Source organism: Pygocentrus nattereri, chromosome 23, assembly GCF_015220715.1.
Source record: "Pygocentrus nattereri isolate fPygNat1 chromosome 23, fPygNat1.pri, whole genome shotgun sequence".
NCBI classification, from domain to species: domain Eukaryota; kingdom Metazoa; phylum Chordata; class Actinopteri; order Characiformes; family Serrasalmidae; genus Pygocentrus; species Pygocentrus nattereri.
In genome coordinates, this window is record NC_051233.1 from 3,412,257 (window position 1) to 3,439,844 (window position 27,588).

Genomic DNA, 27,588 nt, shown 5'->3' on the forward strand with positions numbered 1-27,588 from the left:
ACTATGAGTGGCACAATGTATGACATTCTAGAGCACTAAAGCTCCGCCCTCCTACACTATGAGTGGCACAAAGTACGACATTCTAGAGCACTAAAGCTCCGTCCTCCTACACTATGAGTGGCACAAAGTACGACATTCTAGAGCACTAAAGCTCCGTCCTCCTACACTATGAGTGGCACAAAGTACGACATTCTAGAGCACTAAAGCTCCGCCCTCCTACACTATGAGTGGCACAAAGTACGACATTCTAGAGCACTAAAGCTCCGCCCTCCTACACTATGAGTGGCACAAAGTACGACATTCTAGAGCACTAAAGCTCCGCCCTCCTACACTATGAGTGGCACAAAGTATGACATTCTAGAGCACTAAAGCTCCGCCCTCCTACACTATGAGTGGCACAAAGTATGACATTCTAGAGCACTAAAGCTCCGCCCTCCTACACTATGAGTGGCACAAAGTATGACATTCTAGAGCACTAAAGCTCCGCCCTCCTACACTATGAGTGGCACAAAGTACGACATTCTAGAGCACTAAGCCCCGCCCTCCTACACTATGAGTGGCACAAAGTACGACATTCTAGAGCACTAAAGCTCCGCCCTCCTACACTATGAGTGGCACAAAGTATGACATTCTAGAGCACTAAAGCTCCGCCCTCCTACACTATGAGTGGCACAAAGTATGACATTCTAGAGCAGTAAAGCTCCGCCCTCCTACACTGTGAGTGGCACAAAGTACGACATTCTAGAGCACTAAAGCTCCACCCTCCTACACTATGAGTGGCACAAAGTACGACATTCTAGAGCACTAAAGCTCCGCCCTCCTACACTGAGTGGCACAAAGTACGACATTCTAGAGCACTAAAGCTCCGCCCTCCTACACTATGAGTGGCACAAAGTAGACATTCTAGAGCACTAAAGCTCGGCCCTCCTACACTATGAGTGGCACCAAGTACGACATTCTAGAGCACTAAAGCTCCGCCCTCCTACACTATGAGTGGCACAAAGTATGACATTCTAGAGCACTAAAGCTCGGCCCTCCTACACTATGAGTGGCACAAAGTATGACATTCTAGAGCACTAAAGCTCCGCCCTCCTGCACTATGAGTGGCACAAAGTATGGCATTCTAGAGCACTAAAGCTCCGCCCTCCTACACTGTGAGTGGCACAAAGTACGACATTCTAGAGCACTAAACCCCACCCTTCTACACTATGAATGGCACAAAGTATGACATTCTAGAGCACTAAAGCCCCACCCTCCTACACTATGAGTGGCACAAAGTTCGACATTCTAGAGAACTAAAGCTCCGCCCTCCTACACTATGAGTGGCACAAAGTTCGACATTCTAGAGCACTAAAGCCCCGCCCTCCTACACTATGAGTGGCACAACGTACGACATTCTAGAGCACTAAAGCTCCGCCCTCCTACACTATGAGTGGCACAAAGTATGACATTCTAGAGCACTAAAGCTCCGCCCTCCTACACTATGAGTGGCACAAAGTAGACATTCTACAGCACTAAAGCTCCGCCCTCCTACACTATGAGTGGCACAAAGTACGACATTCTAGAGCACTAAAGCTCCGCCCTCCTACATTATGAGTGGCACAAAGTACGACATTCTAGAGCACTAAAGCTCCGCCCTCCTACACTGTGAGTGGCACAAAGTATGACATTCTAGAGCACTAAAGCTCCGCCCTCCTACACTATGAGTGGCACAAAGTATGACATTCTAGAGCACTAAAGCTCCGCCCTCCTACACTATGAGTGGCACAAAGTAAGACATTCTAGAGCACTAAAGCTCCACCCTCCTACACTATGAGTGGCACAAAGTACGACATTCTAGAGCACTAAAGCTCCACCCTCCTACACTGAGTGGCACAAAGTACGACATTCTAGAGCACTAAAGCTCCGCCCTCCTACACTATGAGTGGCACAAAGTAGACATTCTAGAGCACTAAAGCTCCGCCCTCCTACACTATGAGTGGCACAATGTATGACATTCTAGAGCACTAAAGCTCCGCCCTCCTACACTGTGAGTGGCACAAAGTATGACATTCTAGAGCACTAAAGCTCCGCCCTCCTACATTATAAGTGGCACAAAGTATGACATTCTAGAGCACTAAAGCTCCGCCCTCCTACACTGTGAGTGGCACAAAGTATGACATTCTAGAGCACTAAAGCTCCGCCCTCCTACACTATGAGTGGCACAAAGTATGACATTCTAGAGCACTAAAGCTCCGCCCTCCTGCACTATGAGTGGCACAAAGTACGACATTCTAGAGCACTAAAGCTCCGCCCTCCTGCTCTGAGACTAAAAGTTCTTACCCATAAGAAGTGTAACACTGTGGAAGATGTGAGGATGAGCTCTAGTCCAGTGGAAGCGCAGGAGGTCGGGGCTTTAGCTTTAGCGCTCTAGAACGCTCTAGAACGCTCTAGTTGCGTGTGAGCGAGAACCACCTGGCCGGTCCCAGGGCAAGGAGGCGTGGCTTTGTCGAAACGCGGGCGTCCTCCCCTCACCAATCCCACTCCGCTCCGTTCCCGCTTCCCGGGTCTTCTCTCCAACCCCCCCCCTCCCTCTCTCACTCTCTCTCTCTCTCCCCTTTTTTTTCAGATCAATGAATGCGCGCTCGCCTCAGCGACACTCCGCGCGCGCGCACACCTCCAGCGGGCGTTCGGAGCTGCGGAGCGAGGCTCTCAGCGGCGCGCGGAAAGTCTCTGCACGGCTTTTTTTGGTGATTTTGGGTTTTTTATTGCATTTTTTTTTCCTCTCGCGCTGCGCTGTTTGGGGAGCGCGCGGATGGAGAATGGATGCGTTTGAGCAGCCGTGAAGACCACAGTCCTCGCGCTTTGCGGCTCTCTCGCCTCTCGCGCGCGCTCTTTTCGTCCTGTTGTGCTCGGAGTTGATGCGCTGAGGACTCCGCGCGCTGTGGGTTAATACTCGGGGACCCGCTGCTGCCGCTGTCCGGTCCCGCTATGGCGCGCGCCGGTGCTGTGCGGAGTGTCGCGCGCATCGCCGTGTGGCTTTGCCTCGTGCTCGGATGCTCGGGAGCGCAGGGTGAGTGTCAAAAAAACAGAAACCCCCTTTATTTCCCATCTGCGTGAACGCGCGGACGCTCATTTGCATAGACTGACCTGCCATTCAGCCCCGCCGGCAGCAGGCTGGGAAAGTTGGTCGCTATTATCGCTGCTATTATTTTATTATGGGGCGCGGAGTTGAGCTCCTCAGCCTGGGCATGGTGGGGGGGCTTGCGTTGGTGGGCTTACATATTTCTTTCAGTCGCGCATCTCAACGTTTCCAGGTACGCGGGCAGCTTTTGCGCCAAAGCAGTTCTCTATTGCATTCAATGCAATTAGGGGTCCAAGCACCTGAGACACTGGAAACCTGCATTTAGTCTCATTATTATTATTATTATTATTATTATTATTATTATTATTATTATTATTATTATTATTATTGTTGTTGATGATGATGATGCATTTATTTATTCACCTGCATTGCTTTCCATTCCTGTATTCACATCAGTTGAACTGATAAATCCGTTATTATTTTTATTTCATCTGTAAGTTAGACCCGCGTGCTGAGTGCTGAGTGCGGGCTCAGCCGGCTCGCCAAACGCAGTGTGCACGAGAGGGCGCGCGCAAAAATGTAACGAGCAATCAATTAACGTCATTATCAATAGACATTAATGATGGATGACGCTGGTTAAGGCTTGAATGTAAGTCTGTAGAGTGCAGATCACTGAGGGGTGCGTTGGTCCTGGTCATTTGGTCAGCATTGACCAGTTGACCAATGCTCGTGCACAAAAAGCGGTTTTAGACGTGGACTCGCTCCGTTTCACTGAATAGACTTTCATTTGAGCTCCATCCTAACCTGTTGTGCCATATCTGACCTGGAGATCAGCACTTTTATTGGCTATTTTGGTGAATGACCTGATTTACTTCATGAGAACTGATTGTTTATTTGTATTGACCCCGTCACGAGACCTGGATCGGGACCCCCTCCCTGTGCCAAGGGTTGAGCCTGTGTGTTGGCCCCTGTTTGTATGGCTCCGAGTCCTCCATGCTGTTGCTGAAGTGTTGTGCTGGCGTTATTTGGGGGGTGTTTTAAGCCCATTCTGGTGTTTTGTGAGAGGAAAACCAATCAGAGGTGGTCCGGTGGTCTGGAAGGTCTTCCAGACCCTTCCCTCTCGGTGCCGGGTGGGTGTCTGTTGTCTGGACTGTTTGCACTGGCTTTATTTTTTTGGGCAGTCGTTGAATCGGAGTGAAGAAAGCTCCCCCTGTCCTCCCTTTCTGCTTCTCCTCTCCTCCTCTCCTCCTCTCTCTTTCATTTAGACACTTCATTATCTATTCCAGTCCGCCGCTCCTCCTCCTGCTTCTCCTTTTACTCCTCTGAGCGACTCGCTGAGAAGCAGGCAGTGTAACACACCAAGTGGAAACAAACAGGGTTGCTTGTTTGTTGATTTGCTTGTTTGTTGATTTGTTTATTTATTTATTTAAAACCCTCCCATCATTAAAAGCACTGCTGCCCTCTAACCGCTCAATTGGAAGCCAGATTCGTTCATTTATTCATTTATTTATTGTGAACGATCCCTTAATAAGAAGACTGCTGCAGCTTGAATCGCTAATGATTCAATTAAAAAAAGCATTTAGCCGCATTAAAAAATGTATGCAATTAAATGAACAGTGCCTGTTTTTTTGTTTGTTTGTTTGTTTGTTTGTTTGTTTGTTTGTCGGTAGGTTTTAAATAGACTTTCATGAGAAACACTCGCCGGCTGATTATTTGATTGGAGGCTTTATTTATTTATTTATTTATTTTAATTGTTTATTTACAACCAGCCCCTCAAAAAGGACCTGTTGCTACCTAAAACCTTCTACATTCATTTATTAATCTGTTTACTTAAATATTTATTGGAAATCATCCCCTCGGGAAAAAAAAGGCTTGTGTGTGTCTGAATCTTTTTTGTTTGTTTGTTTAATTATTCGTTTATTTCTGAAAATTTCCCTCATATAAGGCCTGTCGGTACCCAAGTCTTTATTTATTTATTTATTTATTTATTTAGTCAGTTAGTGGGTTGTTTAGCCATTTGCTCATTTATTGGTCTGTTCATTCATTAGTTGCTCCCTGTCTGTTGTGCATGCCCCCATTGTCCCACAGGGGGCGCCGTGTTTGGCTGTAGTGAGCGCCCTGAGCTCTGCGCTGCTCTCTCTCCTCCACTACCAGCAGCTCTCGCTCTGCAGTGTGAAGCAGTGCAGTGCTGCTGATGTCTGGCTCCTCACACACCAGCTTTTTATACGTGTGCTGACCGGATGCACACGCAGCCCTTCACAGCTCATGTCACGTGACGATGCTTTATGATATACAGACTGTGTATGGCCACTTTAGACTGAGCCTGATGGGCAGTTGCTCCTTTGGAACTGAACAGCTTGGTGGTTTGGACGGAAGAGCACGGCGCTCGTCCTCGTGGGCTCAGTGTTATCGGGAAACGCGTGTGTTTTTGTCCAGACGCCTTTTTCTCTCTCGCTTCTTTTTCATCTGAAACGGTCCAGGGAAATGTTCTGTGTTGTTGAATGATGCTGAGCCGTCAGCGTCAGAGTGGCCAGTTAACGCCATGAGCTTCAACTCAAAGAAGCAAGACGCGTCCAACTTCTTCAGATCCTGTTTTCGTTCACAGTAGACGAGCTAAAGCGAGAGCTCCCAGTTTAACGTGACATTTGGGCCGGTCTGTATGAGGTCAAGGGGATGATGTGCGCACCTGTTGGGTAGTGGTGGTGCGCACCACATCGTCATGCCTTCTCAGTCATGCCTGGCTTGTTAAGGTGCTCATGCTTCCTTGCAGCAAAGTAATACACTCACCAGTCACTTTATTAGGTACAGTTCAGTTGCTTGTTAACTCAAATAGCCAATCAGCCAATCACACGGCTGCAACTCACTGCATTCAGGCATGTAGAGGTGGTCAAGACGACTTGCTGAAGTGCAGACCGAGCATCAGAACGGGGAAGAAAGGGGATTTAAGGGACTTTGAACGTGGCGTGGTTGTTGGTGCCAGACGGGCTGGTCTGAGTATTTCAGAAACTGCTGATCTGCTCGGATTTTCACACACAACCATCTCTAGGGTTTACATAGAACGGTCCGAAAAAGAGGAAATATCCAGTGAGCGGTCAGTTGTGTGGACGAAAATGCCTTGTTGATGTGAGAGGTCAGAGGAGAATGGGCAGACTGGTTCCAGATGATAGAAAGGCAACAGGAACTCAAATAACCAACCAGAATCTCTGAGGAAAGTTTCCAACACCTTGTTGAAAGTGTGGCACGAAGAATTAAGGCAGTTCTGAAGGCAAAAGGGGGTCCAACCTCTTACTAGCAAGGTGTACCTAATAAAGTGGCCGGTGAGTCTAATACACAATACACTAAACAGAGTTTAGGCTTGTTTAATAGTGCACGACTACCTGGCTCCTGCACTCTTTGGCCGATTTAACTGGTGTATTTACTAATTTCTGAAAGATACCCAGGTGGTTGCTAGGTTAACTATGCTTTAAGAAGACAGTACTAAACTGTCACTGGGGCAGGACCCCTCTTGTTACTGGGGGGGGCTTTCAAAGGAACATCTCGGTAGCTTTAGTCAGGGAACATAACTGAACCATAATCCAGGCTTTTATTCTACTGTTCTGTTTTAAAACATTCGGTTACTAAAAAGTAACTGGAATAAACTGATTTAAGGAGCATAACTGGACCTTAAAACCACTGGGGAACCTTTGAGGGAACATCTACACTGTTTGTACCTTGATGAATAAAATTGTACCTGCACAGAACCTTCATTTCTACCAGTGTGGAGTAACGTACAGGTCTACATGTGAGAAGTTGCCACTGCGAGAATCCCAAATCCCAAATTTCCAACTGTTGTTCCAACAGTTGGCCTACAGTTTGGACCGCAGTACTGAGGCCCAAATCAGTGATCAGATCGCTGTTAAGATGCTTTTTAGAAATGTGTTTCAGTGGATTTCAGTCATTCCCCAAGCAATTAGAAAAAAAATATATATATTGGAAAATTATCTTCCAGATCTTGAAGACTTACTGAGTCTTGAATGCTCAGCATTACCAGATGTTTAGGTTCTATGCTCATGCATGTGCCGTATAAATGATCTGATTAATCTACAGGCAGTTCAGAAGCTCCATGTTACTCCATGTAAATTGTAACGTAAGACTTAGGCTTTAATAAAAGATGCGACTTTTATTTTGATGGAAAAACAGTTCTTTCGGCTTTACCCTCAGTGGTGGTCCACTGACAGACGCTCGAGTCTAAAGGCCACAGAGAAATCATTGGAGGAGGCAGTTGCCATTTCACTCGTGGATAAATACCTTTCCCCGATGCTTTGGTACCAGAAAACGCAGTGCTGTGTCTCTGTGCTTTCACTCTGATGGGAATCCGTGGTAACACTTCAAAAATCACTTCTGTTGAAGGCTCTTTGAGTGTGAAGGGAATGGCTGGTACATTAGATTGGTGTAGTGCAGAGTTATAGTGGAAAGTGTTTTGTGAAAGCTGACAATGTTGAGACTAATTTTACTCTGTTGTGCTCAGGGCTGTCAAATCCACTTACACTGTCTACACTCATCAACAACATCCCCAAAATGTGTGTGTGGTGCAGCTTTTCTTCAAAACCAAATATCCCTCAGGATAATGGAAAACATGAACATTTTGACACGGTGTTCTCCAGAGTGGAAGTGCTTTAGATAAAGAGGCTTGAAGTTTTGGTTTATAAGGTTGGGACTGAGTGGATTTAGCAGAGCATCGTTCAGAAGCAGTCAGTCTTACGGAGATGGAAACACCTCACAAAGACAGACGTGCACACTAGCGTATGTCCTACTGTCCTTTGGCCGTGTTGCACTTGGTGTACCTAAAAAGCTAGATTTCTGACATTCTTAACATAAATGGAAATCTCATATATGACAATTGTCCAATGAAAAACAAGCATCTCCAAAGGCAACTTTACAGGACCGGGTAAAAACCTTCTTTACTTTCAATGTAAGTTCATTCCCAAGTTTTTCCCAAGCAGTTTTGAAGCATTTCTATTGGTCCAGTCTTCGTGAAATTTTCACACAGTGTAAAGGACGTCAAATGATGCAGAAAAGTAAAAATCACAAAAAAAAATGGATATCGCTGTTGTCGGAAGAAAACCTTGTATCTCCAAAATGAGAACTTTACAGCAGAAGGAAAAACTTACTTTACTTTTAATGGAAGTCAATGGAACCAGACATTTTTTAAAGTCATTTTGGGTCTTTTCTTTTGGTCCATTCATCATGAAATTCACGCACAATGTATAGGACCGTGAGTATTATCAAATTATGTCAAAAACTGAAAATCTCCAAAAATGGAGATACGAGGTTTTCTTCCGACAGCAGCGATACACGTGTTTTTCACTGGACAGCGATGATATATAACATATATTAACATATAAGGATTCCACCCATGTCCAGCTTATGTTAGATACGTTGGACGTATATGTGACTTAGAAGGTAAAGGTATTAAAAATGGACTTTGTCAAGCATAGGACATATATTTCAGTCATATATCATAGATAAACAAATGCTGGAACAAAACCTTGTATCTTGTATAATTTTATCGTTTTTCAGTTTTCTGTAAATACATCGTCAAAACTTCTCAAACTGCATCAGAACTGCATTTTTTATTACGTTTGTGTAGACTTGTGTGGTTTATTGCACAGAACTACTTAATCTGAGTTACGGACTTCAACACAATCAACTGTGAAGCTAAAAGCTAAAAGCAGAGAGCAGTTCCCTGATAGCGAGAGGATAGTGAGCCAATGTCGGCCTGCTGATCAAATCAAATCAAATCAAATCACGTTTATTGTCACATCTTAGCTGCACCCCCCCCCCCCCCCCCCCCCCACCCCCCCCCCCCCCCCCCCCCCCGGTTCACAGTCCAAACACATGCAGTCTTTGGTTACATTGCCCTTGGGTGTGAGTGACTGTCTGTCTGCCCTGTGATGGACTGGCGACCTGTCCAGGGTGTATCCCTTCTGCCCAATGCTGGGATAGCACCCCCAGCACCCCCATCCGCGACCCTGACGGAGAAGCGGCTTGGAAAATGGATGTATATGTATATATACACACACACACACACACACACACACACACACAATATTCACTAGTATTGCACTATTCCAATGTGCAGTTATACAGTAAAACGTGATGAAATTAAACTATGAAATGCTGTTGTCCGCAGTCCGTATGCGCAGCTAGTCTGAGGTAGATACTAAATGAGACAGGGATATGATACTGATATAGAAATCTTCCCGATTGTACAGGATACGGACAGAAGACGTACAAGATTTCAATCTATATGTGTACAGATGTGCTAGATTGAAGGTGCAGAGGATCAGAGTGAGTCTGATGAGATGTGGATGAGGTGGTGATTGGATGTCAAAGCTGGCGGCCCACTGGTGGTTGAGTACAAGACAAAGTTCCTCTTATCGCCGCTCACTTTCCCCTCACAGTCCAGTTTACCGACCTGTCTTTCCTTCCTTCCTTTCTTTAGTTATACTTTGTAAAGTAGTTTGTAAGTGGTTTTAATCGAGCGTGCGGTCAGCAACAACATGACATCTACAGAATCATTTTATCTTAGACCTAGTCATTTTTCTTCTTCTCTCAGTTGTTTGTAATATTGGTCTAAGTACATTTTCTGAAATAATCTTAAATCTGTCTGTCCGGAGAGATTAAAATCTAGGTAGAACTTGTATGCAGGACAGTAATCTGGATGGTCTGAGGGTGGACCATCAGCTGGCCTTATCCAGACCGTGGACCGATGTATGCTCACTGTCTGGGTTTTACAGAAAAGATTTGGATGGTAGTGTTTGTTAGCAACATTAGCCCTGAAGCTCAAGCATCAAACTAAAGAAGCAAATGTCTTGGTGCTGGAGCTGCAAGGCTGACGTTGCTAACATTCGCTAGCACTCCATAGTCGCCGCATTGACTTTTACGTTTACATTTACGGCATTTGGCTGACGCTCTTATCCAGAGCGACTTACAACTTGATCATTTTACACAGGGAGGCCAAGGTAGGTGTTAGGAGTCTTGCCCAAGGACTCTTATTGGTATAGTGTAGGGTGTTTGCCCAGGTGGGGATTGAACCCCAGTCTACAGTGTAGAAGGCTGAGGTGTTACCCACTACACTAACCAACCACAAATCCAACATTTCTGTAAATATATCCTAAAAACTTCTCAAACTGCATCAAAACTGCGTTTTTTTAATGACATTTCTGTAGACTTGTGCGACTTATTACAGTGTTACTTAATCCGAGTTACCGACTTCAACAAAATCGACTGTCACCAGTTTTGCAGAAAAGATCTGGATATCTGGCCACCTGCTAGCGTTTGTTAGCCCTGTAGCTCAAGCATCAGACCAAGGTCTCGTCTGATCGACTGATCTGAGGTGGTGGAAATTTGTATAGACGTTATTCTTTGTCCAACCATTCCTTTAATTCCTTTAATGACTCTGGGTCAGCATGAGCTCCGATTCCTCAGGAACACCCACTCCTATATCCCCTCGCTGTATGGCTAGCTGAAGCTTCTCAGTCTCGCTAACCCAACAGTACATGGTTCTGGCCTCCTTTTCCTCGTAAACGGTCCGGTGTTTCACCAAAGGGTCTCCAGAACAGAGTAATGTTCTATCGATACTGATGATGGAGCCCCAAACACGGCGCTATTCTCACTGCTCTGAGCTGTAGTTCTAATTATAGCGCCACTGTTAGCGGCCAGTCCCTGCGGTAAACACGCTCAGGTAACGTCGCAATACTTCCGAGGACTAATTAGCGTCTCTTTATTTCTCTCTCGCTTTAGTCTGGTAAAGTTCTCCCCATCTGGCGGCCGCTGTTAAGAGAGGTGATCTGTTTCTTCCCGAGACTTTGTTTGCGAACGTCCTTCAGGAGAAACTTCGAATCCAAGGTTGAGCGAGCGGCGGGATGGTGGTGGTGGTGGGGGTGGCGCGGTGTCTGTTGAGAGAAAGCAGCTTCGCTCTTCTGCGATCCATTTCCAAACGACTGTATTATGAAAATTAATTGGAACGTTTCTCGTTTTATTAGTTTTGATGGATTGCATTTCGCCACCGAGATTATATTCATAAGAAATGTCGCGCCTTCCCGCTTCCATTCTCGGGACAATGAAGCGGACTGTGTTTTTAATAGCAAATGCATTTTCCACCTTATTTTGTTTTTAATTCACGTTAGGCTGCCAGGTGGAGGCTATGGAACTCTGCTCAGAAGGCCTGTCACTGTTGCTTTGAATACCGAGGAGGCAGCTCATAAGCACCCTACTTTATTAATGTCACATCTACACACTCAGTCTAATTAGCTTATGGAAGCCGGCCCGGCTCGCGCTCTTCTGATTGGAGAGTTCACTTTAGAGAAGACCTACGCGTCTCGGTGCTTGTTAAGCCCACCTTAGCAGCTCTTCTACATGTTTCGCTCACAGATTTGTACCAGAGAGATGCAGTTTATGTACTGTGAGAGTTCCATTATTTCAGCCAGTGTAATTAATGCAATTTAGTGGTATCCCTGCTGGGTCAAAACCAAGCATCTGTAGTTACAATCAGGGCTACATGTGGACTGAGTAACAGACCAGAGGCAGTGTTTGCATCACAGGGGTGCAAGTCATAAGTGGTTTCCGGTGTGGATTGAAACTTGTAGGCATTATTAACCACAACAAATATTCAGAATCAAGTCGTGAACAAAGTCATTCCAACGCTTTTTTGTAATTATGCCGCCTCATTCTCCTCTAATGCATGCATTTCTTTTGGCACATGCATAAGCACTGCATTTAAAATGTAATCGAGTATTTATGAACAGCTTATGCCCGTATTTGCAAGATGGCATGAACTACTGTAATAAGTTAATGACATGCACTGTATGGCCAAAGGTTTGTGGACACCTGACCATCCCTTCTATATGAGCTTGTCGGACATACCATTCCTAAACCATGGGTGTAGCCCAGACTAATAATTTAGTCATTTAGTTGTTAAACTTTTAGAAAGAACAGCAATAGTGGAATTAATAAAAATAATTAAATAATTTATTTGCACAAGAAACTAGGTTAAACACATATTTACTTTAAATAAATGACAAGAAAAAAAATGGTTTATTTTATTTTATTTTATGGGATTTATTTCTGGTTTCTGATTGGCTTGCAGGCCTAGGGAGGTTTGTTGACCAATGAGGTTGCACAACATAGGTGTGTGCGGCGGGTGAACACGCGGTTCCCGGCGTTTTTCTCACACTAGGGCAGACAGCGGTAGAGCGAGCACCTGGAGCTCAGATCTTTCCAGCTAATCGGAAATAAAACAAAGTAAAAGTTAATAAAAGTTCACTAAAACATCACAGAACATTCCTAGTTAGCAGGATTACTTACCTGGAGCTGTAATTGGAGCGTCTGCGTTGTCTACCCCGTGTGAGCATGCTGCGGTTTCCCCGCATTGGTAAGGCAAGCACAACCTAGTGCTATGCTGGCTAGCTAACATGCTAACCGCTCTATGGGGAAACCCATTGAGTTATATTGACTGTTAGCGATATATTAGCAATCTAATATGCTTATATTTTGGGAAAATATGAACCATCCTCCTGTTAGGAGGGTAGTTAAAGATGTTATTGATGAGTTATTGTGTTAATGTTTGCTATATTTCTACTGTTTATTGAGCATTTCTGTCGTCAAATGTGAAATATTTTAGGCGAAGCACAGCGAGTGTAGCCGCTAGCTGCAGCCTCGTGTTGGCTAATTTTGTAACGCTAAAATGTTTATTTGAGCCATTTTGTGTGAATGTTATGCTCTCTATACACTGTAAATTATTATTACAGTTTACAGATACTCAGGAATTGAGTAAATCAGTTTAGTGATTTATTTGTTAAACCAAGTCATAGACTTAATTTTCTATTCTGACTCTATGTGTACTATAGGTCAGGTTTTTTGAGAGAGGTGAAGTTGAACTGAATTCCAGTGATTTGGATGGCGAGCCGAGCCCGACTATTTGAACCAAGGAACCTTACTGCATGCAGCGAACTGAACTGAACTCTGATTCCACGTTCACACTGACACTGAGCCTATTCACTTCTGAGCTTGGTAGGCTAAACTTGCACTCCCACAAATCGCAGGATCCTACATTCGCTCGACTTAACTTTGTGGACATGGACTGTGGTATGCGAACACATTTCCAATTGGAATCAGAACACTAAAGGACGTCTAAGTCCCAGGATTCTCTAATTTCCATTTTCTGAACGTGACTGGTGTTTATTATTTTCTTTGTTTTTTTCTCTTCTCACAATTACCCGGGTAACATGTTTTGTATGCATTGAATTGTGTTTTTTTGTATTAAATTGAACAATTCCTTTTCCCAAATATACTTTTAGTAGTCCAGTGTGGTCTCAGTGGTTTGGTTGCTCTGGCTCTGTAGTCAAATCTAGTGAGGAAACTTCTGATTGGCCCAATTGAATTTCTTATATACATACTTTGCTATATCTAAGAACTGCACTTACCGTACTGTACACCTAATACTGGTTACAGAAGTTGGCGAGCCAGCCAGGAGCTAGTTTTATACTAAATCTTATGTTTGAGACACACACTGAACTTGGGTTGTATTCCTAAATTAGGACAGGATAATCTCCCAAAATGGAATTTATCGAGCAATCTGGTGTCAAAGTTCCAAACTCAGTTATAGTCAGTGGGATAGCTGGGTCTAGCATAGAGGAAGAGGTTCTTACTTTTCTGAAGAAATATGGTTCAATAAATAGAACTTTTATGGTAGATGATCCCACATCAGAACTCCACTCAAACTTAATAGTAGAGTACACTTATGGTACAGCCATGCAGATTCTAGAGCCCATGCTGCCTCATACTCAGACACTGTCGGATGAATCTAACAGTAGATACTGTGTGAGTGCTTTAGCTAATGTCTATTGCCAAAAAGTAGGGGGTAGTGTTACACAGACATACCTGGGTGAATTAAAAAGAGTAGCCAAGCTAAGTGGCAAGGACTTCGAAGAGATGTTGAAGGAAGCCCTAGCACAAATAGGTGAGTCTGTGGAAGCTTCTGAGCTTGCTGACCAAAAACGCAGTCCTGAACAGTCCAAAGAGTACCGCCAACTAGGGAGTTCACCTTTATTGTTGCTTGACATCCCTCGTGAGCCTGAGTCTTACAAAACCGACACAACTCCATTGATAATTCCACCACTGTCACCTGTGCAAAAAGTGATTCCCTCACTGGATCCTGGTGCAATTAATCCTCCCGAAGTCCAGAAGCTAGTAGTAGAACATATAGTGAGGAGTGAGGAGAAATCTTCATATGCACATTTATCCTTGAGGCTGAGAACTTTTTCTGGGAAGAATCCTAGACCATACAGCGAAGCCGATTATGACACATGGCGTTCTCATGTTGATCTGATGATGAATGACCCTTCAGTCTCTGAGATTGAGAAAACACGAAAAATAATTGAAAGTCTTCTAGCTCCCGCTACTGATGTCATCAGGCACCTTGGCCCTGAAGCTTCTCCTACATGCTATCTACAGCTTCTAGATTCAGCCTTTGGTTTAGTTGAGGATGGAGAGGAACTGTTTGCTCGATTTATGAACACGTTACAGAACATGGGAGAGAAACCTTCTGCTTATTTGCAGCGTCTCCAATTGGCGTTGAGTCTTGCAGTGAGAGCAGGTGGAGTTTCAGCTGACAATGCTGACAAGCACCTTCTAAAACAGTTTTGTAGAGGTTGTTGGGAGAATAGCCTACTAGTTGATCTGCAGCTAGAGTGCAAGAGGGACAGTCCTCCCCCATTTGCTGAACTGCTGTTGTTGTTGCGCACAGCTGAGGACAAGCAAGAGGCCAAGACACTGAGAATGAAGCAACATCTTGGAGCTGTAAAGCACAAAGCTTCTCTGCACCAGCACAGTGCTTGTGAGTGTGACGAAACACCCACCAATTCCACTCAAGGTGAGATGATTGAATTAAAAAAACAAGTTGCAGAATTAAAGAGCCAATTGACCTTGATGATGACAAAGAAACAAGAAAGAAAAGCGCTATCCAGAACCGAACCATCAAAAAGAGAACAACTGAAAAAAGCTGAAACACAAAAACCTGACCATGTGAAGAAAGAATGTAAGTCACCTACCTTTCATTGTCCAGTCTCCAAGCCAAAACCTTGGCATTGCTTTCGCTGTGGACAAGATGGCCACATTGTTGCTACTTGTGAGTTTGATGCAAATCCTGCCTTTGTAGCTTCTAAAAGGAAAGAATTGAGAGAGCGTCAGCAACTGTGGGAGACTCAGCACGAGTCCAAGTCTTCTTTAAACTGAAGTCAGTTCCTGTCGCGGGACAGACAGGAGCTGTAGCTGATCACAGTCCCAGTGAAAATAACTTGAAGAAAGGTAATAAAATGCATGCCACATTGAAACAAGCACACATGAAACAGAACTGTCGTGGGTTGCCAAAAGGCTTAGTAGGAACAAAATGCACAGCACAGATAAAAATAGGGCATGCCCATACAAGCTGTTTATTAGATACGGGATCTCAGGTGACCACAGTGTCCCATTCATTCTTTCAGAAGAACTTATCTGACCATCAGATTAATTCACTGTCTGACTTGCTAGAGGTTGAGGGAGCAAATGGCCAGTCCGTACCTTACTTAGGCTATGTGGAACTGAGTGTTGTTTTTCCAAAGGAGTTCACTGGCATAGAAGTGGAAGTCCCAACACTTGCTCTAGTAGTTCCAGACACTACTTCTGAGTCACAACCTCATGTGCTGATTGGCACTAACACACTTGATGTTCTGTATGAGACTGCCAGTGAAACTGCTGCTGCAACCCCAGAGTCACCCTTGTATGGTTATAGAGCCGTACTTAAAGTTCTAGAGTTAAGACAATGCCATCACCAAGGCAGTGCTTTTGGGTTTGTTAAGCTACATGACAAAACCCCACAGTTAATTTCTGCTGGACAGTTTGTAGTTGTGAACGGTTGTGCTGTAGTGAAGGAATACACCAATGAGACTAAGGCAATTCTAGAACATCCTACTTGGTCCTCTCTTCCAGGAGGGTTACTTGTACAACCCTGCCTCATCGATGTTCCAAGTCAGCCACCTTATAAGGTGTCTGTAATGCTAAAGAATGAATCCGAACGTGACATTGTTATTCCTCCCAAATGCATTCTTGCTGAGCTCAGTGTCATTCAGACAGTTCTGTCCCAGCAGCAAAGTGTAAATACAGAAGAAGTGAATTCTGACGAAAAGCCCAAATTAAGTTTTAATTTTGGCGATTCCCCCGTTTCTGCTGAATGGAAGGACCGAATTACAAAGAAATTAAACAGCATGCCTGAAGTTTTTGCTCAGAGCGATATTGACTTTGGTAGAACAGACAGGGTGAAGCATCACATCAAGCTTTCTGATGAGACTCCCTTCAAGCACAGAGCACGTCCTATACATCCACACGACCTGGATGCAGTTCGTAGGCATCTTCAGGAGCTACTACAAGCTGGAATAATTCGTGAATCTGAGTCACCATTCTCGTCCCCCATAGTAGTGGTAAGGAAAAAGAACGGAGAAGTACGTCTTTGTGTAGACTATCGAAAGTTAAATCTTCAGACTGTGAAGGACGCATATGCACTTCCAAACCTGGAAGAGACATTTTCCGCCCTTACCGGATCCAAGTGGTTTACTGTGCTCGATTTAAAATCAGGCTATTATCAAATTGAAGTGGAGGAGGCTGATAAACCAAAGACCGCTTTCGTGTGTCCCTTAGGTTTCTGGGAGTTTAACCGGATGGCACAAGGGATCACAAATGCTCCTAGTACTTTTCAGCGGCTAATGGAAAAATGTGTGGGCGATATGAACTTGAGAGAAGTAGTCGTGTTTTTGGACGATGTAATTGTTTTCTCAAAAACATTGGAAGAACATGAAATCAGGCTGATGCGAGTCCTTAGTCGTCTGAAAGAGTATGGATTAAAGCTTTCTCCGGCAAAATGTAGGTTTTTCCAAACCTCCGTCAGATACCTGGGCCATATAGTGTCTCAGAGTGGAGTAGAGACAGACCCTGATAAGGTGGAAGCCTTGAAGACGTGGCCCAGACCGCAAAACTTGAAGCAGTTAAGGTCTTTCCTTGGGTTCTCGGGATACTACCGACGATTCATCAAGGATTACTCCAGTATTGTGAAGCCCCTCACTGATCTAACATCTGGGTACCCACCACTGCGAAAGAGTTTCAAACACAAAGCAAAAGACAGCCAGTACCATGATCCGAAGGAATCATTTGGTGGTCGATGGACATCTGCATGCGGGACTGCGTTTAACACCATCATAACAAAGCTTACTACGGCTCCTGTTCTCGGCTTTGCAGACTCCAAAATCCCTTACGTCCTGCACACCGACGCTAGCACCACAGGGTTAGGGGCAGCCCTGTACCAAGAACAAGAGGGTATTATGCGAGTCATAGCTTATGCTAGTAGGGGGCTGTCACGCAGTGAATCAAAGTATCCAGCTCACAAACTAGAATTTCTAGCATTAAAGTGGGCTGTAACCGAAAAGTTCAATGACTACTTGTATGGGAGTAATTTTACTGTTATAACTGACAGTAACCCCCTCACATATATTTTAACCACTGCTAAGATGGATGCCACTAGTTACAGATGGCTAGCTGCCCTGTCAACTTTCACATTTAAACTCAAGTACAGGGCAGGTAAACAGAACTCTGATGCAGATGGTCTTTCCAGAAGGTCCCATGGAGGGTTAACTGAAGATGTAATGTCTCAGAAAGAAAGAGAGCGAATTTGTCAGTTCACTCACACACATCTAGATGATTCTAGTGTCAGTATAAGTAAAGATGCTGTGTATGCTCTCTGTGAGAAACACCTAGTTAACAATGTTACTAGTGAGGAAAATAGTGCCGTTGCTTTAGTACAGTCACTAGCAGTTTCTTCTGATGCTATTCCAGACAGCTTCGCTAGTGAGGATCAACATGGTGGTTTACCCATCATTCCTCATTTTTCCGAGGAGGAAATTAGAGACAAGCAGAGAGCTGACCCCTGTATCAGAGAGGTTATCAGTATGATAGAGACTGGTGAGAAGTTAGTTCCAGCAATCCGAACAGAGCTTCCTCAGATTACCTATCTGTTACGTCAGTTGAGCCGCCTTAGTCTACACAATCAGATATTGTATCGTAGGCGTTTAGAAGGTAGCACTCCAACGTATCAACTTGTTTTGCCTGAAGAACTTTGCCCTGTGGTCCTGAAAAGTCTCCATGATGATATGGGACACATGGGTATAGACCGCACCATGGACTTGATAAGAACCAGATTCTATTGGCCAAAGTTAGCAGATGATGTGGAAAGGAAGGTCAAGACGTGTGAAAGATGTGTTCGAAGAAAAAGCTTACCAGAGAAAGCTGCACCATTGACAAACATTGTCTCAACCAGACCTTTGGAGCTTGTGTGCATGGATTTTCTATCCATAGAACCTGACAGTAAAAATACTAAGGATGTCCTGGTCCTTACAGACCATTTCACTAAATACGCCATCGCTATTCCAACACCCAATCAGAAGGCCCAGACTGTCGCAAAATGTCTATGGGATAACTTAATTGTTCAATATGGTATTCCCGAATGTTTGCATAGCGACCAAGGTCCAGACTTCGAGTCCCATGTTATCAAAGAGCTATGTCAGCTTATGGGGATTCGTAAGACTCATACCACACCGTACCATCCCAGAAGTAATCCTGTGGAACGTTTCAACAGGACCCTTCTGAATATGCTTGGGACATTGAGGGACGAAGATAAATCCCGATGGCGGAATTTCGTGAAGCCTCTGGTACATGCTTACAATTGCACACGAAACGATGTAACTGGGTTCACCCCTTACGAGTTAATGTTTGGACGACAGCCGAGGCTGCCGGTCGACTTAGCATTTGGTCTACCATTGCAGTCTGATCAGCGCAAGTCCCATTCGCAATATGTGCAAGAGCTCAAATCGCACCTTGAAGATAGTTTTAAGATAGCTAGCCTAAATTCTGAAAAGAATGCCAAAGCAAATAAAACCAGGTTCGATGCGCACATAACTGCCTCCAAGCTGGAAGCAGGTGATCGAGTTTTAGTGCGAGCTGTTCGTCTGAGAGGCAAGCATAAACTTGCTGATAGGTGGGAAACCGACATCCACGTAGTGGTGAAGAAAGCAGGAGATCTCCCAGTTTACACAGTCAGGCCGGAAAATCATGATGGTCCCTTGAGAACTCTGCATAGAGACCTCCTACGTCCTTGCAGTTTTTTACCAGTGAGTGTGGGGAGGCCTGTTACACCACAACGTCCTCGCCGACCCCAGACAAGGCAGTTTGCTGAGTGCAACACAGAAGATGTGTTTTCTGATTTTGAGGAAGACTTTGAGATTCACAGACATGGGAGATTGCCTGCCATGACGCCCACGAGATTTACGGCTGTCTACGAGATACCTAGGAGAGATGAAAGTAACTTACCTGGTGATGATCCTGTGAATGAAAGTAACTTACCTGCCGATGGTCCTGTAGACAAAAATGACCTACCTGTGGTAGTTCCAGTGGAAGATGACTACCTAACTCCAGGTACCCCTGTGAGAGAAAAGACACAAGATCAGCCTGAAAGTCAGTCGCTTCATCTGACTTTTGCAGTTGACACAAATGTTGCAGAACCAGCCGAGGCAGACTCCAATGCCAATTCTTCTGAGCCGGCAGATGAGGCTGAACCTCAGGAAATGGCTGAACAGAGCATCCGGATGTATGAACAACCAGAGGAAGTTAGTAACGTCCCATTGGAAGAGAGCAATGCTGTATCAAGTGACGATGCCGCCACAGAAACACTTGATGGTATTAGACGATCGACAAGAAACAGAGAAAGACCTGACAGGTTACAGTATTCACGCCTGGGACATCCACTAATATCCATTGTTCAGTCCTTGTTCCAAGGGTTGAGTACAGCCTTTACGGATGTTCTGCAAGATGCCCAAGATTCAGAATATTTGCTTACTTCCTGCCCTAAGCTTACAACCAAGCAGCCACCCCCATGCACAGGGACGTGCATGATTTCAAGAGGGGAGGGTGTAGCCCAGACTAATAATTTAGTCATTTAGTTGTTAAACTTTTAGAAAGAACAGCAATAGTGGAATTAATAAAAATAATTAAATAATTTATTTGCACAAGAAACTAGGTTAAACACATATTTACTTTAAATAAATGACAAGAAAAAAAATGGTTTATTTTATTTTATTTTATGGGATTTATTTCTGGTTTCTGATTGGCTTGCAGGCCTAGGGAGGTTTGTTGACCAATGAGGTTGCACAACATAGGTGTGTGCGGCGGGTGAACACGCGGTTCCCGGCGTTTTTCTCACACTAGGGCAGACAGCGGTAGAGCGAGCACCTGGAGCTCAGATCTTTCCAGCTAATCGGAAATAAAACAAAGTAAAAGTTAATAAAAGTTCACTAAAACATCACAGAACATTCCTAGTTAGCAGGATTACTTACCTGGAGCTGTAATTGGAGCGTCTGCGTTGTCTACCCCGTGTGAGCATGCTGCGGTTTCCCCGCATTGGTAAGGCAAGCACAACCTAGTGCTATGCTGGCTAGCTAACATGCTAACCGCTCTATGGGGAAACCCATTGAGTTATATTGACTGTTAGCGATATATTAGCAATCTAATATGCTTATATTTTGGGAAAATATGAACCATCCTCCTGTTAGGAGGGTAGTTAAAGATGTTATTGATGAGTTATTGTGTTAATGTTTGCTATATTTCTACTGTTTATTGAGCATTTCTGTCGTCAAATGTGAAATATTTTAGGCGAAGCACAGCGAGTGTAGCCGCTAGCTGCAGCCTCGTGTTGGCTAATTTTGTAACGCTAAAATGTTTATTTGAGCCATTTTGTGTGAATGTTATGCTCTCTATACACTGTAAATTATTATTACAGTTTACAGATACTCAGGAATTGAGTAAATCAGTTTAGTGATTTATTTGTTAAACCAAGTCATAGACTTAATTTTCTATTCTGACTCTATGTGTACTATAGGTCAGGTTTTTTGAGAGAGGTGAAGTTGAACTGAATTCCAGTGATTTGGATGGCGAGCCGAGCCCGACTATTTGAACCAAGGAACCTTACTGCATGCAGCGAACTGAACTGAACTCTGATTCCACGTTCACACTGACACTGAGCCTATTCACTTCTGAGCTTGGTAGGCTAAACTTGCACTCCCACAAATCGCAGGATCCTACATTCGCTCGACTTAACTTTGTGGACATGGACTGTGGTATGCGAACACATTTCCAATTGGAATCAGAACACTAAAGGACGTCTAAGTCCCAGGATTCTCTAATTTCCATTTTCTGAACGTGACTGGTGTTTATTATTTTCTTTGTTTTTTTCTCTTCTCACAATTACCCGGGTAACATGTTTTGTATGCATTGAATTGTGTTTTTTTGTATTAAATTGAACAATTCCTTTTCCCAAATATACTTTTAGTAGTCCAGTGTGGTCTCAGTGGTTTGGTTGCTCTGGCTCTGTAGTCAAATCTAGTGAGGAAACTTCTGATTGGCCCAATTGAATTTCTTATATACATACTTTGCTATATCTAAGAACTGCACTTACCGTACTGTACACCTAATACTGGTTACAATGGGCGTTAATATAGTGTTGCCCCCTGTTGTGGCTATAGCAGCCCCCACTCTTCTGGGAAGGCTTTCCACAAGGTGCTATGAGTTTGTGCCCATTCCATTGACATTGTGATGGCCTGGCTTGCAATTGACGTTCCAGTTCCCAAAAGTGTTCAGTGGGGTTGTGCTCAGGGTTCTGTGCAGGCCACTGGAGTTCCTAGACACCAGACTCAGTACACCATGTCTTTATGTACTTCATATTGTGTACAGAGGCACAGTCTTGTTGGAACAAGAGAGGGCCTTCTCCAAACTGCTGTCTAAAACGTCTTTGTAAGCTGTTGCATTAGCATCACGCATCACTGGAACTAAGAGCGCCAAACCCTGCAAAACAGCCCCAGCCCATTATCCCTCCTCTGCCAAACTTTACTGTTGACATGGCTTAGCCTTAGCTCTCTGTTTTGCGCGTTTCACGTCTAAGGGTAGGGTGTCCTAATTTTTGTTGAGATAGACGGGTGGGGAGGTTTTTCAGTGGCTCCAAATAGAGAGTTATGAGAAAAAAGAAAAACCGGAAAGACGGAGCACAAGAGACCAAAGAAACCCACAAATGTGAGAATTTTCTCAATTAAAAAATGACGATAACCACTGTTTTATCTTAACGTCATTTCAATGTACTTTGGTCGTTTTTTTTCATAACAAGCATAAAAAATCACTAATAGCACACAAATGTTTCGGTATCTAGATAGCGGACATTCCCGTTCCGCCTTAAATAGTCCAGCAGTTCTGATGTCTGAAGCGCCAGAACGTATCTGCTGTATTTAAGGTGGAACGGGAAAATCAAACAAGAATCTGGTGAATATCTGACTTCATATCACTGAAGAATTAGGGGTGGGTGATAATAAATAATTGCCCCCCTCTTTGAAGGCGTATGAGCCCTAAATGTAAAATGCCATAAAACCCATGTTTATGTAGCCTTCAAACTGTGCTCTTGAAGTTCTTAAGGTTATAAAATATTAAGCCCATATTTGCAGCCGTCTTAGCCCGAAATACAATGGACCCCTGGAACTGGATTACATGCAGAACACTAACATGCTGCAAGTCCAGTGTTTGCAGTGGGGTCCTGTAGTCAGGGGCAACCAGGAGAGGTGTCAATAATGAGTTTCAGCTGCACTTGACAAGGCATCGGCCAGTTCTTGGACTGAAATGCGCCAATCATTAACAGCGTGAGAGCCAGCCATATGTTTTTAGCCTAATGGCTTTCTGGACGGTAGCCTACATAATGGATTTGATGCCACCGTGACACGTATCAAAATTTATTGAAAGCAATTGTGCTCGGAGGAGTTGAGTGTATACCTGTGAGTGTGTTCTTTAATGCCAGTTATGAATCTCGTTTGGCATGCGCTCGCATCTATTTTGCATCGCATGCTTATTAACCCCTTGTAAATCTTTTAAAAAGCTTTCACACGTCCTTCCAAGCATTTTCCCTCTAACCCTCCACAGTTTAACTGTAGTAGATTCTGCTTTTACCCGTGTCCACCGCTAATAAAGTTCCACTTAGAATGTTCTCAATGCCATTCAGAAGGAACCTGAGCTGACAGAGAAGTGAAAAAAAACAGTATTATACCATAATTTGCATAAAATATTTCAAGTGGGTTTCGGCAGCATCTAATCAGGCCGCGAATGACAAAATATGCCCCTCGTTTGAGTGTCTAGCCTTTCATTAGTGCCTAGCGTCCACCCTCAACCCCCACCCCATCGGTGCAGCCATGTGAATGGAGAAGCAGAGGGTTGAACCATGAAGCCGGTGCATTTCTAATCTCTCTAAGTGGCCGTAAATTCAGAAGCGAGCGTCCCAGGCTACGAGGAACGCTTGCTTTGAGGTCAGCTCTCGTAAATCCAGCGGCTGTTGGGAGGCGGCGTGGATGTTCTGGGGTCAGCGTGGGGTGCTGTCCACCTGTAATGTTTATTTATGACATTAATGTCCTCTTCTTCCACGTTCACCTCTCTGAAGGGGAGTGCAGCATTGGCTGGTTTGCTCTAGCATGTACATTAGCATGTGTCTAGTGCTTAATGCTCGTCTGAATGGAGCCAAGCATTCGTTTTTTTTTATTGATGCTACATTACTGCTGTTTTTTTATAAATTTAATGTGCTTGCATAATGAAAGCAGATAATGTAACTTACCGAGCCACTGGTTTCGCAGGCTCAAGGACACACGTTCATGCATAAACAGTTATACAGCAGCAATTTTGTCACATAATAGTTTCAACTGGCAATGAAAAAATAAGAGATTTTATGCCTAATAGAGAACAAGAGGACGAGGATGGTTGAGGGGAAGGAGGCCAATAGTGGTCAGAAGATGGGGGAAAACCTGGGGTTTTGGACTGTTTTAGCCAAGACACCATGCCAGACATCCCAAGTCTCCCGGAAGTTTTTGCGTGATCGGGAAAAAAAAGTCTGTGTCGCCTACGTGTGCGTTTGTGTGCGCTCTTGGCTGCTCGTTCTAGATTCCAGGAGATTTTATCTGGCTTGTGGGCATCAGGGAGCCGCTATGTATAATCGTATAATATGCGGGAGACTCCCAGAGCTTCCGGGACACTTGGGATGTCTGCCATGCTGCTTAAACCTTGTGTAAGGAAAACTCTCCAGAATGAGTAGAACCCATAATCCCATTTAATCCTAAACACAAAGAGAACAGAATCGGAGCCAAAAAACAGCCCAAAGGTCAAAACACAAGAAAAGTCCAAAATCAGCAAAAGGAGAGCCAGAAGCCGTCAAAGAGTCCAGAAACAGCAACACTGAGGTAACAAGACTTGGTGTGCAGTATAATACTGGAGGTCCTTAAATAGGCAGGTGAAATGAGCTGCAGGTGAGGGGTCAGGGTGCAACGAGGGAGAATGTCAGTATTCGGGTGAGGCTGAGACCTCTGGTGGCGAGGACGGGTATTACACCTGACACCTTGCGTTTTGGTTAGCAGCAGCGGTGAAGGCATGAGTGAATTTACCAGTATGGGACAATTAGATAGAACAGGAGGGCTGATTTCAGAAGGACGTGGTCATAACGAGACTGCAGGGCAGAGCAAATGGTGGATTGGCAGGACGGAAGGTGAGGAGGACATGCAGTGTGTGGGATTTGTACACGGATTCTCTGGTCATTACAAGCAGAATGAACTTTGGTTAACAAGAAAGACTTTCTTCTTGTTATCCACAGTTCAAGCTCTCTAGTCATACAGATTGGTGGAGTTGTAGAGCATGACCTACTCTAATCAGAGCACAGTGATACAATGACGGTAGAACATAGCTTCACTGCTTAGACCATTGGCAGAATCTAATTCTTGCTTTGCTCAGCTGTAGCTCTTAGTTCAGAAACGGCAGGTGACCCACAATGAGGTGTTTAGGTTTAGTGTAGTTGTGTTATAATTGAAGTTTGGGGGGTGAACATGCCTGAAACCCCTCCTTCTTCCAATCTAACACCCTATAAATTCACATCCTCACCTTCTGTCTCTGTGTTCTCAATCTCCACTGCCACCCCATCTTCTCCCTGTTTCGTAGTCCTACATCAGTCATACTACACCAATAAGGAGGGGTCTGGCCTTCTAACTACAGGCAGAAGCTGCCCAGAACACCAGTTCTCAGAGCCCCCCTCCTCAATCAGTCTTCCTTAATACTACCACCACCATGCTGAAGGCCTGGTCTGAACTCACAAACTTATACCTACACTCGTTGGTCATAATAGTGCTGTAGTGCTGTACTTTGGTGAGTACATGTTCTGTGGTTGTCCTTTTCCAATGATGGATGGGGTAGAGCATGGCCAGGGATGACCAAATGGGGTTCTGAGGGGGCCGCAGCCCCCCAGGATTCCATAGCTGTGACTGAAAATAATTACAAAATAATAATGTGAGCGTGGTAAAGACGTTTTTGTGCATGATTTATGTTGAAGTTTGCATTTTTCTTTTATGTTTTGTTTAGTTATTTACAAAATTAGCCAAAGTCTTAACATGTAAGTTAAAATCTTCATTGTGAGCCAAACCAGTTATGTTGGCGAATGTTGGTCGAGCCACTCAGCTTTGCTAGAGTTTAATTTTATAATGTAACTTACTCTGCTTTCAATATAGAATAGACATGCTCATAAGAGTAACATAAACAGTATTTCAACATTAAATTAATATCAGTCCTGACATTAGATGAGCAGCCCTTCAACAGTCCACAAGTGGGTATGGTGTAGTGGGTGCACCACCTTCTTCGCTGTAGACTGGGGTTCAGTCCCACCTGGGCAAGCACTGCACACAATACTAATAAGAGTCCTTGGGCAAGACTCCTAACACCACCTACACCAGCCTGTGTAAAAGGGTCAAATTGTGGGTAAGAGCGTCAGCCGAATGCCATAAATGTAATCTACATAGTTACATGTATCTATGTTGAATCTATGGCCAATTAAACAATCAAGATCAATGCAAATTCAACACCAGAGATCTCTGAGCACGGCTGAGAAATTCTGCAGCTGGGATACAGTTAGTAATGATAAACGGCATCTATAGGGAAGCTGTGCCTGATCAAACAGCCAGTGTAGGTACAGGGTACCTAATAAACCAGCAACTCACTGTACAAAAGGTATTCGCTGTAAGAATTCCGTGTAACAGGTTTGTGGGAGATGCAGTGAGTGAAGCGGCTTTGTCGAATGCTGGCTGCCCTTAGTGACGCTAACCTAAACGCCAGACCCAGGCTTTTCTGAGGAGCTAACTCTGTTTGACGTTGTCAAAACAGGCTTGGAGGAGAGCGTGGCCTGGTCCCAGCAAACATCTGAATGGAGCATTATAAAACCGCCTTGACATGTCCATAGGCGGTGCTGCTTTGCCTCCTATTAGCTCAAATTAGTGGCATGTCTCCGAACGGCCTGAAGAGCAGGAAGGCTAATTGAGAGCGACAGAGGGAGCTTTGCTCATTTGCAGGGAATGAGATGAACTTTGGGGTGGACAAAGATGCGAAGGAGTTTGCTTTGAAGTTTGCTGAAATTTGACCCCGGACGAAGGTTAATTGAAGCTCTGGAAAGCTTGCCGGTTAGCCGCCTGCTGCGGGTTCTTTTCGCTGCACCAAATTAGCCGCTCTGCTCTTTGGAGAGGGTTGAGAGGGTGCCTGGTTTGTCTATGCAGACGGAGCTTGCAGGGATTCCCGGCTAAATGGGCTCAAGTGGCCTCGAAGATGGAAGAAACAACCCCTGACAAATATCTCCTGAAGTAATTTGAGAGTTTCGGGGCTTAAGTGTTCACCCTGCGCTTTTAGGCACAGATGCTTCTGAAAGTGGACGAAAGTGGCCTGGACAAGTGGCTGCCTGCGGTTTAGACTGTTCATCGCTTCAGTTTGTGCTTCATTTGGGATCAATTCCACCTGGAGCGTTTGCGCTGTCACAGTTCTATTTTAAAACCAAGAAACTCGGGGAAAAACTTTGTGAGATCCAAGAGACGAAGCAGCTCCTTTCTGTCTGGGTTCCTCTGACTCTTTTCACCTAAACGCCCCACGAAGTGTAAGATCAGTCCATTAAAACTCAGCTGGATGCTTCGGTGTCTCTGCAGGCTGTTCCATTTCCAAGCCCTCCACCCATGCGGATAACAGCGTCTGTTATCCTGCCCTCTTTCCTAGAAGAGAATCCGGTTTACTTGCTGATCAAACAAAGCCGAGCATCAAACCGAACACTCGCTTTCCGGAAAGGTCTTTATTGTTACCTGTTTCAAAAATCAACCCAGGTCTGCAAATCCACTCGTCAAAAGCCTCTATCAAACCTGCACAACCGTTTTGGGTTTGACATCAAATGCTGAAGAGACGGAAAACAGTCTGGAACTGCGGGAATGGGATTATGACAAAGCCCCAAATTGGGTTGCACAACACAATACCCAGTTAGATTCACTGTTCTTTGTGCATAGGAAATGAGTGGAGTTCACTCAAGGCTTCACAATATG

The 27,588-nt window shown here is 44.5% G+C and overlaps 1 protein-coding gene across 2 annotated transcripts in view; it reads left to right on the forward strand.

Annotated features, from left to right (window-relative positions):
* The first annotated feature begins 2,660 nt into the window (after positions 1 to 2,660).
* Positions 2,661 to 27,588, forward strand: part of dcc (DCC netrin 1 receptor) — a 419,056-nt gene continuing 394,128 nt past the window's right edge. For both annotated transcript variants that reach the window (XM_037533426.1, XM_037533427.1), the window contains exon 1: positions 2,661 to 3,052. In XM_037533426.1, coding sequence (XP_037389323.1) covers positions 2,971 to 3,052 — 82 coding nt within the window. In that variant the 5' untranslated portion in view covers positions 2,661 to 2,970. The remainder of the gene's footprint in view (positions 3,053 to 27,588) is intronic.